This window comes from Rana temporaria, chromosome 7, assembly GCF_905171775.1.
Source record: "Rana temporaria chromosome 7, aRanTem1.1, whole genome shotgun sequence".
Lineage (NCBI taxonomy): Eukaryota > Metazoa > Chordata > Amphibia > Anura > Ranidae > Rana > Rana temporaria.
Genome location: NC_053495.1, coordinates 101,233,640 through 101,247,859, shown reverse-complemented (window position 1 = coordinate 101,247,859; position 14,220 = coordinate 101,233,640). Strand labels below are relative to the sequence as shown.

Below are 14,220 nucleotides of genomic sequence, written 5' to 3'. Positions count from 1 at the left end.
AAAGGTGATCCCCACGAGCTAATCCCTCACACTATATATATATATACTGTATATATGTATGTATATGTATATATATATATATATATATATATATATATATATATATATAAGAAGGCCAGTATGGTGGCCTGAGTTTATGGGAGGAGCCCGGAGGGTATTTAAGCAGCCCACTCACACATGCTCTTTGTCGGTTCAGTGTGCAGTACTACACGTCACTGGGCCGACTCTTCCCAGCTCACCTCATGTCCGTGAGTCTGCGCATTCAATCGCATTCGACATCGCAAGCGCTTTGCGGCTTCTCCCTTCATGGTCTTCGCCGGCGGTTCCCGCTTACTGTCGCAGGTAGGATTCAAACCTTTTCGTATCTTGTGCAATCTTACAATTCGTTATGCTTCCTATCCTGCATCCCTTTTGGGAAAAAATCTGCCTGAGTTACTTTTGCTTATGTTCCAACATCATTCGGCTCAGGCATAATACATTTGCAACTTCCTTCTGCCAAACATACGATTCATTTGTAAATCCATTTGGAGATTGACATGTGTTTGTATGGGTTCTTTGGCAGATTGAGGTGGTAATTGGACTCACATGGTGCCTTCTCTGCACTTGATTAGCCTGGGGGGATGGGTGGTTGGTAGGTGTTCGGTTTCAAAGCAAGGGGTAGCATACACTCTACAACCAATTTGTATCAGATTCGTTCAATACTACTTACTATCAATTCGTATCGGATTCATTTCATGCATTTTACAACCATTTTGTATCAGATACATTGCATACTTTCTACCGTTGTCATTCATTTTTTCCCCCATGTCGTGTGTTTTAGTTCCCGCAGCGGAACTTACGAATTGCTTGTACACGGCTCTTCTCTCTCATTTATTTACCAAAGTTATTGCCTGTGTGTCATGCATGGCACCACACCACACTCTTGGGATGTGTTGCACTCCAGTCCAAAGCAAACCCAGTCGCACGTTCACTGTCCCAGGTAGGATTCGTTAGCTTGTTTGTCATGTCAAATTCGTGGCCACTCATGGTGTCACCTGTACCATATGTTTGGTTCCCGCAGTGGAGCTTACAAAGCATTGATACGCACTTCTCGTGTTCTATTTTCTACACCAAACCTCGTTGTTTTGCCCCATGCACGGCATCACGCTACACGTTCCCGACATGTTTCACTCCAGCCACAGTCCGCCGCAAACTCACTCGCATGGCCCACTGTCGCAAGTAAGATTTTTTATTACATTCTTTATGTTCTATCAATTTGCTACCATTCGTTGTCTCCCATATCGTTCATTAGTGGCCCCTATGGAACCTACGATTCAAACAGGCGTTGTCCTTCTACCTTATACTGCTTGCTTAAGGTACAAACAAACCAGGTGTTTCTATCCTTTCTCAGTAACCCAATTCTTATTGATTGAGACCTTGCAACCATGCAAATCATCTCAGCAGTCTGATACCCTTGCTGAGACCCTTGCAACACATGACCCTTACAAAATGCAAAAAAAAAAAAAAAATGCAAAAAGGAAAAAAATATATAAAACGCAAAAAAAAAAAAAAAACTATTGCCACCACGTAATCTCAGCCCAGCAACCTGACACCTGTTGAGACCGTTGCAACGATGCAAAATTAGTCTCCACAGCCTGACACCCTTGTTAAGACCCTTGCAAACGCAATACCGTCTTAGCAGCCCCACACTCATCGAGACTCTTGCAACCACACTAAATCGTCTCAGCAGCCTGACACCCTTGTTAAGACCCTTGCAACACATGACCCTTACAAAACAAAAAAAAAAAAAAATGCAAAAAAAAAAGAAAAAAAAAATGCAAAAAGAAATATAAAAGTGCAGGAAAAAAAAAATGCCACCACACAATCTCAGCCCCGCAACCTGACACCTGTTGAGAGCGTTGCAATGACGCAAAATTCGTCTTCGCAGCCTGACACCCTTGTTGAGACCCTTGCAAACGCAATACCGTCTCAGCAGCCCAACACTCATGGAGACTCTTGCAAGCACAGAAAATTGTCTCAGCAGCCTGACACCCTTGCAAACGCAATACCGTCTCAGCAGCTCCACACTCATGGAGACTCTTGCAAGCACGCAAAATTCGTCTCCGCAGCCTGACACCCTTGTTGAGACCCTTGCAAACGCAATACCGTCTCAGCAGCCCCACACTCATGGAGACTCTTGCAAGCACAGAAAATTGTCTCAGCAGCCTGACACCCTTGCAAACGCAATACCGTCTCAGCAGCTCCACACTCATGGAGACTCTTGCAAGCACGCAAAATTCATCTCCGCAGCCTGACACACTTGTTGAGACCCTTGCAAACGCAATACCGTGTCAGCAGCCCCACACTCATGGAGACTTTTGCAAGCACACAAAATTGTCTCAGCAGCCTGACACCCTTGTTAAGACCCTTGCAACACATGACCCTTACAAAACGCAAAAAAAAAAAAAAAATATGCAAAAAAAAAAAAAAAGCAGAAAAAAATAAATTGTCACCACACAATCTGGGCCCAGCAACCTGACACCTGTTGAGACCATTGCAACCATGCAAAATCGTCTCAGCAGCCTCACACCATTGTTGAGATCCTTGCAAATGCAATACCGTCTCAGCAGCCCTACACTCATCAAGACTCTTGCAACCACACAATACCATCTCAGTAGCCTCACACCATTGTTGAGACCCATGCAAACGCAATACCATCTCAGCAGCCCTACACTCATCAAGTCCCTTGCAACCACGCAATACCATCTCAGCAGCCTCACACCATTGTTGAGACCCTCGCAAACGCAATACCGTCTCAGCAGCCCCACACTCATCAAGACCCTTGCAACCACGCAATACCGTCTCAGCAGCCTTACACCATAGTTCAGACCCTTGCAAACGCAATACCGTCTCAGCAGCCCCACACTCATCAAGGCCCTTGCAACCACGGAATACCGTCTCAGCAGCCTCACACCATAGTTCAGACCCTTGCAAACACAATACCGTCTCAGCAGCCCCACACTCATCAAGACTCTTGCAACCACGCAATAACGTCTCAGCAGCCTCACACCATTGTTGAGTCCCTTGCAAACACAATACCGTCTCAGCAGCGCCACACTCATCGAGACCCTTGCAACCACGCAATACTGTCTTGAGCAACCTCCCACTCGTCAAAGACCTTTGTGACCATACAGTCTCGCCCCAGCAACCTGGAATTCATTGAGACCCTTGCAGCCAGACAAATCATCTTTGGCCTCATGTACACTGCTGTTGGTAAAAAAAAAAAAAAATGGGTTCAGACGGATGTTCAGAGGCATTCGAAACGCATTCTAAACGCCAATGCCTGTAACAGCTTGTAAACACTGCCAGATGCGGTAACTCATGTTTACCAGCGTTTCATTCACAGTCGTTTTCATAAAAAAATTAAAATAAAGGGGAATATTGTCTCAGCAACTTGACACTCATTTGAGACCCTTGCTAAATGTAATATCATCTCAGCTACCTCACACCCTTCTAGACCTTTGCAACCACACAATCTCATCTCAGCAACCTGACACCCGTTCAGACCTTTGCAGCCATACAAAGTCATCTTAGCAACTTGACACTCATTTGAGACCATTGCAAATGCAATATCGTCTCAGCAACCTGACACCCATTTAGACCCTTGCAGCCATACAAAGTTGTCTCAGCGGCCGACACTCATTTGAGACCATTGCAAAACGCAACATCGTCTCAGCAACCCCTCACTTGTTGAGACCTGTGCAACCACACCATGCCATCTCAAAACAAACCTCATAATCATCGAGACCTTTGCAACCACGCAATATCGTCTCAGCAAACCAGACAGACCCTTGCAACCACCAATACCATCAAACCTTCATACTCAAGGCCCCTGCCACCACACAATAACGTCCCAGCAACCTGACACTCACTGACACCCTTGCAACCGCACAATATTGTCTGCAGTAGTATAAAACACTTAGCGGCACGCACCTACGTGCAAACCCGAATACAAACTAAACTTGCAAACACACCTCAGTGACAAACAATCAGCCACACAAACACACAGTGGCACCCAGTTGGCCATTCATCTTCAGTGGCACGCGGGCCACTCATCTTTTCTCAGTTTTTTCCCTGCGGTTAGTTCAGGTTTTCATCCAGCACCAGCGAGTGCACGTTGGCCTGCAAAAGCACGTTGGCCTGCGAGTGCACGTTGGCCTGCGAGTGCACGTATATCGTTTTGTTGAGCACATGTGTATTGTCTTGATTTTCTCACACCAATGCAAGATCCAGTCCAAGTTCTCAAACTAGACCAAGCATCAGTAGCAGACTTAGCTATGTGGGACAACGTCCTCACCTGATAGAACATCATTTCAATCTTCATCCCGGCAGTGTCAGCCGAGCCACCAAAGGCTTTTGCAGCCATTTTTAGGCCGCCACTGGTTCTCCAAAACTTGGCCCCCAGAAATTCTCTTGAATTTTTGCTTCACCCAGTCTTCATCACGCCTCGTGCTGCACCCCATCGTGGCAGCTGCCCAGGTCTGGGACCACACTTGAACAGGACAGACACTGTTCTTCACCACAGACAATCAGGCCACAGCCGACATCATCAATTAAGATAGATCTAAGTCACTCCCCATCACTTCCTGCGCAGGCTCGCGCAGCTGTCACTCCGTCACCAGTTAATATCTTATGTAGACCTTTTCCAGGCAAATGCAAAAAGCAGCTGATGCGCTTTCCTATTCCAACCTTGGAATGGATGTTTTTTCCAGCAAGAGCCTGGAGCTGACCCAACAACTATCCCTGTCCCACCATGGACATTGCTGACGATGGACTGAAGTCGCATCTCGCCAACGCAATCCAACTTATTAACCATTCCTTGGCACGCAACACACTGAAGGCCTATCGCACTGCTTGGAACACTAATCGCACATTTTTGGCCCCTTGCCCCGGAGCAGCAATAGGCAACGTTGGACACATCCTAGCCTTCATATCGTATTGCCACATGCAGCTGACCATTTCTCAATACTATCACGCCATATCTAGATGGCATCCAGCATTTCCTGTCCCTGCAGGACCCCAGTAAACCGTCAGTATTCTCGAGCCCATGCAGTCAAGTCCCTCCTACAGGGCATACAGAAGCACCAACCTGTAGTCAGTGGCAAGCGCCTACCTTTCAAGAGTCCCCTCTTTAGGGACATGTCTAAAATCCTTACTCGTTCCCTGTTTAGGGCTTTGCCCAGTCTAGTCACCCAACAGCCATCTACCAGGCCTTCTACGGTTCCCTACAACCTAGTGAATTTAGTCAGCGGCTCTGGCAGTCACACACTGCTCCGACGCCACCTGACTCGCTTTCGAACCACTACACTCTCACAGTCTGCAAACGCAACAAACAGCCCCCTGGGGTTGACATCAACCTGTTTCAGACTGACAACGCCTGACGCCCAGTGACGGTGCTCGACCCACTACTGCTCCATCTACCCAGCTAATCTGATGGTAGCTCGTTGCTACCCTTTCTAAACCAGCTCCCTGAGTGTCAGCCAGTGTGTCAAGCATGTCAGAATCCTCCTAAGTAACTTGGGCTTCAAACCCCAGTCAGTTCTCTGGACATTCTTTCCGAATTGGAGCAGCCTCAGTTGCCTCCCAACAGGGAGTACCAGACTACGTAATCAAAATACCAGGCTGATGGAAGTCTCCTTGTTTTGCCACATACATCCCAAATCCTCATGAAGGAATGGCACAAGCCTTTACCAAGCTGGCTCAATAAATACAAGAAATCAATATAAACTATTTCCCTATCTGAGTCTTTTGCCCCCTTTTCTTGGCATACTGACCAGACCACCAAGGCACACTTCAGGTCTATTTATGTTGTAAGTCTTGTCGCGTGTTTATGTGATCCACATCTCTCTCGGTCAGAGGGTAACGACCATAAATAAGAAGGCCAGTATGGTGGCCTGAGTTTATGGGAGGAGCCCGGAGGGTATTTAAGCAGCCCACTCACACATGCTCTTTGTCGGTTCAGTGTGCAGTACTACACGTCACTGGGCCGACTCTTCCCAGCTCACCTCATGTCCGTGAGTCTGCGCATTCAATCGCATTCGACACCCTCCCGCCCTTCCCTTTTTCAGGGCACTTCTCAGCATGTCCTTCTTCAATTAACTACCCATTACTTACCTTGGGTATGCCCCCTTTTCTTGGCATACTGACCAGACCACCAAGGCACACTTCAGGTCTATTTATGTTGTAAGTCTTGTCGCGTGTTTATGTGATCCACATCTCTCTCGGTCAGAGGGTAACGACCATAAATATATATATACAAAAGTGAATACACCCCTCACATTTTTGTAAATATTTTATTATATCTTTTAATGTGACAACACTGAACAAATTACAATTTGCTACAATGTAAAGTAATGAGTGTATAGCTTGTATAACAGTGTAAATTTGCTGCCACCTCAAAATAACTCAACACACAGCCATTAATTTCTAAACTGCTGGCAACAAAAATGAGTACACCCCTAAGTGAAAATGTCCAAATTGGGCCCAAAGTGTCAATATTTTGCATGGACACCATTATTTTCCAGCACTACCTTAACCCTCTTGGGCATGGAGTTCACCAGAGCTTCACAGATTTCCACTGGAGTCATTTTCCACTTCTCCATGATGACATCACAGAGCTGGTGGGTGTTAGAAACTTTGTGCTCCTCCACCTTCCATTTGAGGATGCCCCACAGATGTTCAATAGGGTTTAGGTCTAGAGAAATGCTTGGCCAGTCCATCACCTTTACCCTCAGCTTCTTTAGCAAGGCAGTGGTCGTCTTGGAGGTGTGTTTGGGGTCGTTATCATGTTGAAATACTGCCCTGCGGCTCAGTCTCCAATGGGAGGGGATCATGCTCTGTTTCATTATGTCACAGTACATGTTGGCATTCATGGTTCCCTCAATGAACTGTAGCTTCCCAGTGCTGGCAGCACTCATGCAGCCCCAGACCATGACATTCCAACAACCATGCTTGACTGTAGGCAAGACACATTTTTTTTGTACTCCTCACCTGGTTGTCACTAACACATGCTTGACACCATCTGAACCAAATAAGTTTATCTTGATCTCAGCAGACCACAGGACATGGTTCCAGAAATACATGTCTTTAGTCTGCTTGTCTTTAGAAAACTGTTTGCAGAAGAGGCTTCCTATTGGGATGCCAGCCATGCAGACCAATTTAATGCAGTGTGCGACGTATGGTCTGAGCACTGACAAGCTGATCTCCCACCTCTTCAACCTCTGCAGCAATGCTGGTAGCACTTGTACATCTATTTCCCAAAGACAACCGTTGTATATGAAGCTGAGAATGTGCACTCAACTTCTTTGGTCCACCATGGTGAGGCCTGTTCTGAGTGGAACCTGTCCCGTTAAACCACCGTATGGTCTTGGTCACCATGCTGCAGTTCAGTTTCAGGATCTTTTCAATTTTCTTATAGCCTAGGCCATCTTTATGTAGAGCAGCAATTCTTTTTTTCAGGTCCTCAGAGAATTCTTTGCCATGAGGTGACATGTTGAACTTCCAGTTACCAGTATGAGAGAGTGAGAGTGATAAAACCAAATTTAACACACCTGCTCCCCATTCACACCTGAGACCTTGTAACACTAATGAGCCACATGACATCGGGGAGAGAAAATGGCTAATTAGGCCCAATTTGGACATTTTTACTTAGGGGTGTACTCACTTTTGTTGCCGTCGATTTAGACATTAATGGCTGAGTGTTGAGTTATTTTGAGGAGACAGCAAATGTACACTGTTATACAAACTGCACACTCACTACTTTATATAGTAGCAGAGTATAATTTCTTCAGTATTGCCACATAAAAAGATATACTAAAATATTTACACAAATGTGAGGGGTGTACTCACTTTTGTGAGATACTGTGTGTGTGTATATATATATATACACACACACACACTTTTATAAAAAAAAAAAAACATTCTAAAATGTATTAAAAGGCTTTTTAATTAAATAAACACTTATTGGGCATCACAGTTAGCATTTTATGCTTATTTCCCCCACCCCCATTCACAATTAATTTAATAGTAATGATTGATGAGTGGACGGAATCAGTGGACAGTGAATGAATGGGAATGGGCCAGTAAATTACAAATTTCTAGGTCCCTTCCACGCTCTCCATCCTTAAACAGTTCCCTGCAGCAGCTGGCAGGAGAGGAGGGGAATCCGGAAGGGCTGTGGTGGGGTGACTAGTGGAGCAGAACAATAAGGAACAGGGACAGGAGGGACAGTGGGGGCAGGATACACTAATATCGATACCTGTTTTATTTTCCTCCTGTGGCAGCTAAATGCAGGTTGTAGGGAGAGGAGGAGAAGCCTACTTTCAGCTGCTGCATGAGGAAAAGACAGCTCAATTCTAGTAAATGCCACCCCTGCTGTCCCCCCAACCAGATTTCAGCAGGGCCGATCCTAGGCAGGGTGCACAGGGTGCATTGCACCCAGGCGCCTGCAGAGGTGGGGGCGCCAAACATCTAACAGACTCTCTAACAGAAGCCCTCTCTGTGTCCATCAGAGAGGCCCCCCTCCAGGTCTCAATAAAGTTCTCTGCTTCTCTTCCTGTATTGTGTTTATTGTTAAGAGATCATGTAAGGATCCCAGGTTAATGAAGACTTTGTGGGGGAGCATCTCTGTGGTGGAGATATTGCCATAGAAACATTTGTAAAGGGGAGGAGTTAGTAAAATGACGACGCCCATGTGGGGGCGCCTGAAATATTTCTGCACCCAGGCGCCTGTGACCCTAGGATCGGCCCTGGATTTCAGGGTTCAGCAAGAAAAGATTGTGATCTGCCTGTCACCTGCCCAGGATTAATGGGCATATCACGACCGGTTGCCAACACCCAGATAGGGTTGTGCCCAGGCATACCTGTCACACACACGTGCACCCCTATGCCAATCAGATTTTAACTTTACTCTGATGTAAGGTTCAGTCCCATTGTCATGGTATGTTATGCTAGTTTGACTAGGTAATTCAAAAAGCACATATATATATATATATATATATATATATATATATATATATATGTATATATATATATATATATATATATATATATACAGTGCCTTGCGAAAGTATTCGCCCCCCTTGAACTTTGCGACCTTTTGCCACATTTCAGGCTTCAAACATGAAGATATAAAACTGTAATTTTTTTTGAAGAATCAACAAGTGGGACACAATCATGAAGTGGAACGAAATTTATTGGATATTTCAAACTTTTTTAACAAATAAAAAACTGAAAAATTGGGCGTGCAAAATTATTCAGCCCCTTTACTTTCAGTGCAGCAAACTCTCTCCAGAAGTTCAGTGAGAATCTCTGAATGATCCAATGTTGACCTAAATGACTAATGATGATAAATAGAATCCACCTGTGTGTAATCAAGTCTCCGTATAAATGCACCTGCACTGTGATAGTCTCAGAGGTCCGTTTAAAGCGCAGAGAGCATCATGAAGAACAAGGAACACACCAGGCAGGTCTGAGATACTGTTGTGGAGAAGTTTAAAGCCGAATTTGGATACAAAAAGATTTCCCAAGCTTTAAACATCCCAAGGAGCACTGTGCAAGCGATAATATTGAAATGGAAGGAGTATCAGACCACTGCAAATCTACGAAGACCTGGCCGTCCCTCTAAACTTTCAGCTCATACAAGGAGAAGACTGATCAGAGATGCAGCCAAGAGGCCCATGATCACTCTGGATGAACTGCAGAGATCTACAGCTGAGGTGGGAGACTCTGCCCATAGGACAACAATCAGTCGTATACTGCACAAATCTGGCCTTTATGGAAGAGTGGCAAGAAGAAAGCCATTTCTTAAAGATATCCATGAAAATTGTTGTTTAAAGTTTGCCACAAGCCACCTGGGAGACACACCAAACATGTGGAAGAAGGTGCTCTGGTCAGATGAAACCAAAATCAAACTTTTTGGCAACAATGCAAAATGTTATGTTTGGCGAAAAAGCAACACAGCTCATCACCCTGAACACACCATCCCCACTGTCAAACATGGTGGTGGCAGCATCATGGTTTGGGCCTGCTTTTCTTCAGCAGGGACAGGAAAGATGGTTAAAATTGATGGGCAGATGGATGGAGCCAAATACAGGACCATTCTGGAAGAAAACCTGATGGAGTCTGCAAAAGACCTGAGACTGGGACGGAGATTTGTCTTCCAACAAGACAATGATCCAAAACATAAAGCAAAATCTACAATAGAATGGTTCACAAATAAACATATCCAGGTGTTAGAATGGCCAAGTCAAAGTCCAGACCTGAATCCAATCGAGAATCTGTGGAAAGAACTGAAAACGCTCACAAACGCTCTCCTTCCAACCTCACTGAGCTCGAGCTGTTTTGCAAGGAGGATTGGGCAAACATTTCAGTCTCTCGATGTGCAAAACTGATAGAGACATACCCCAAGCGACTTACAGCTGTAATCGCAGCAAAAGATGGCGCTACAAAGTATTACCTTAAGGGGGCTGAATAATTTTGCACGCCCAATTTTTCAGTTTTTTATTTGTTAAAAAAGTTTGAAATATCCAATAAATTTCGTTCCACTTCATGATTGTGTCCCACTTGTTGTTGATTCTTCAAAAAAAAATTACAGTTTTATATCTTTATGTTTGAAGCCTGAAATGTGGCAAAAGGTCACAAAGTTCAAGGGGGCCGAATACTTTCGCAAGGCATCACTGATTTTTTTTCTGATCTCATAGGGGCCCTGTCACTTTTCCAGAAATGTACAAGGGATACCAAAGCTAAGACTCTGTTCCCCAAATGTGGACACTCACATTTGAGAAGGTGTTAAAAGCATGTAGATAAAATCAAATAATCACAGTGGCTTCAGCAAGGGACGGGCTCTGCTGAAGCCACTGCAATTATTTGATTTTATCTACATGCTTTTAACACCTTCTCAAATGTGAGAGTCCATTTTTACTTATACAATAAATATTTTTTTTGTCTAAATGGTATCACACTATGTGGCATATTCTCTCTCCTTTTATCAATGTACTATTTGGATGAATTGCCTTTGAGTTTTGGTCACTACATCCTTGGTTGAGACCTATTGGCGACAATAGTGTGACGGACCTCTGCTTCATATGTCCACATTGAAAGCTGTGTGTGCTGACATACTTCTCTCCCCTGGGTATGCTACACCAAAAGCTCTGTTGACTCATTGGGCATATGCCTAGTTGGGTTCAACGTGTCTGGTAAGCCTCTTTTTCTATTGGTGGTGGAATATCTACAGACTAACTGGTTTACAACTACTCACATTGAAAAGTCACTTTATCCACTGGAATAACTTTATGGACTATATAATTATGCACATGCACCTTTGTTTCATGTAAATGTGTTATTGTTTATCATGTATCAGCCACAAGGAGTGTCATTATTAGATTAATTTTCTATATGTTTTTTTGCACTTTAGTGAATCTCCGCAAGTGCTGCACTATACTATTTTTACTTTGTTCATTTCACAGATTGATCTTTTGTTGTGCCAGCTGCTATTGTTTGTTATTTTAAGACAGCGCGTTTGTTTTATTTTTTTCTATACAGTGATAAACTCTGGCCTTTGCATTTTGGGTTTGGAGCACCTTTCCTAGTATGGCCATGACTGGCTCATATCCTGCATCTGGATCATGTGTTTGAACACAATTTTGTTGGGTGTAGGCTCTTGCTCTCATGTTTCTGGGACTATATCCAGCAGGTCCCAGGAACATTTACTAGTACAAATGTTCAATTGAGAAAAGGCCTGTGGACAACTGTGGCATTTCTCTTTACTGGAAACATTACGTATTGTAACAGGATCAGATCACTATAAGGGCATGTGCCAATGGGCTTTAAGCATGTGCTGATGGTATCAGCTTGACATCAATATAACATTTCCATGATGATGTAAAATTCATTGGATGGTAATGCAAAACTCACTTGAGTCTGGGTTTACACTGCAATGCGGAGCAGCTCACAGCAGGCGTCGGCTGCATCCCTTTTCATTGTTTCATGTCCAATTTCGGTCCAAATGTTTGCTTGAATGTGGATCTGAAATGGACCAGAAGACGCACAGGACTCCTGTGCAGTTCGCTCCACAGCTGTCCTGTGTGAACCGACTCCATTAAGAGCCGGTCATAGTCTCCTGAAATGTGAATTGGATGTGGGGAAAGCCTCATCCAATTTGCAATAGTGTGAACCCAGTTGTAAACAAAAGCCCAGCATCTACTGTACGACATGTCAACAATGTTGTTTTGTGTCAATGAGTGCTTGATTTCCATGTTTTACTATATATGTCATATATCTTTTAGATCTGTGGGTAGGAGATGAAGGTACCTACATCTGTGAAGCTGAAAATCAATTTGGAAAAATCCAAGCCCAGGCCACTGTTACATTAACTGGACTAGGTAAGAAAATGTTGATGTGAAGTAATGTATGATTATCTTGGTAGTAATGTTTCTAATGAAACAACTGGCATGTTCAACATGCATATGCTAATTTGTTTTAGTAGCTAGATTATATAAGAATGCAAAAAGGTGTTCAGCAATTACTGTTTATTATATTGCTGACAATTTAGGACAGAGAGTATTCATCTCTGTTGGACTTTAACATAAGCAATCAGTTAAATGTTTAGTGTATTTGACTTTACAATCACATTGTTTCTCGCTTTCTTATGGTTGTGGGATGATACAACAGAGGCATAAAACCTGATTCAGGATTTGGAGGAAATGTTGATACCATTCTGGAATTTTACGATTTACGATTCAGACATGAGAAGGAGGTGATGACATTCTAGAATAAGCGTAGTTAGCCATTGACATTGTTGGAGTGTACAACACCATTGATTTATACATACAACCAATTGCTACAATAATAATTGTAATGTGCTTAAGTAATTTTAAAAGTAATTTACCATACTTTTAAATTTGAAGTTGTGTTTAAAATAATAGCTAGTGATCCTGCCATGAAGGTCCCTATTGTGCATGATGAAAAAAATTGTTTTGTTTCGTTTAGATTTGTTAATCTAGTTATTTTGCTTAGTTCAATTTGGTTGATTCATTCAATTCATATTCAGGATTCGTATTCAGAATTCGTTTCATGTTTTTTTTTTCTTTGAATTTACCAATATTTTTAAATTCAAAACTTTCAAAACAATATATTTTGAATCAGTTGAATCAAATATTGTTTTTTTTTTTTTCGATTCGAATGTGGCAAAGTGAACAAACAAAAGAAAAATATTAATCAAATGATTACAATGACTATTTAAATCATCTTAAATCACAAAAACTTCATTATTTTGAAATGGTACTCTAATAACACAAACACACAGAGGGTTATTTACTAAAGGCAAATCCACTTTGCACTAGAAGTGCAAACTACAAGTGCAAAGTACACTTGAAATTGCACTGAAAGTTTGGAAGTGCAGTCGCTGTAGATCCGGGAGGGACATGCAAAGAAAAAAAAAACAGCATTTTAGCTTGCACATGATTGGATAATAAAATCAGCAGAGCTTCCCCTCAATTCAGATCTACCCCTCAGATTTAAAGTGACTGCACTTCCAAGTGCACTTTTAGTGCAAATATAAGTGCACTTTGCACTTGTAGTTTGCACTTGTAGTGCAAAGTGGATTTGCCTTTCGTAAATAGCCCCCACAGTCTTTGATTTCAGAAATATGTTTACAGTTCGAATTCAACTAGAATTCGATCTAAAATTGTATTCAAATTTCAATTTCAATTTTGGAAATTCAGACAAGTTTCGTTATTCGGAGCATTCGGTAAGCTTTGTTTATACTGTAATTCAGGTTTTTGGATATATCCGAATATCCGAAAAACAAAAAATATTTATTCTGCACAAAATGAACTGCACATGTCTAGTCCCTATGCAGACACTTCCTCGTGGGTGACATGTTCTCTCCCTTTTGCCATAGGCACTTTCAAAGTAACCTACTGTATCAGTGTCTTTGCTGACACACATTGCATAAGCATGGTCCACAGTTGTCACCATCAATAAACCTGCCCTGGGAAATAATGTTCAATAGTTGCAGGACAGCATACGTGCAGACAACAAATGGCTGTTAAATGGTTATGGGAGATAAGCAGCACTAAAATGCATTAAAGTGTAAAAACACTGTTTTATCATCAAAAAAATGCAATTCTTTATTATGTACAGTGTTTTAGCAAACTAAAAGTCATTCAGTTTGGGTTCATA

The 14,220-nt window shown here is 42.9% G+C and overlaps 1 protein-coding gene across 2 annotated transcripts in view; it reads left to right on the top strand.

Annotated features, from left to right (window-relative positions):
- The window catches only part of HMCN1 (hemicentin 1), a 384,153-nt gene that overhangs the window by 81,635 nt on the left and 288,298 nt on the right, over nt 1-14,220 (top strand). For both annotated transcript variants that reach the window (XM_040359793.1, XM_040359792.1), the window contains exon 17: nt 12,324-12,419. In XM_040359793.1, the coding sequence (XP_040215727.1) occupies nt 12,324-12,419 (96 nt within the window). The remainder of the gene's footprint in view (nt 1-12,323; nt 12,420-14,220) is intronic.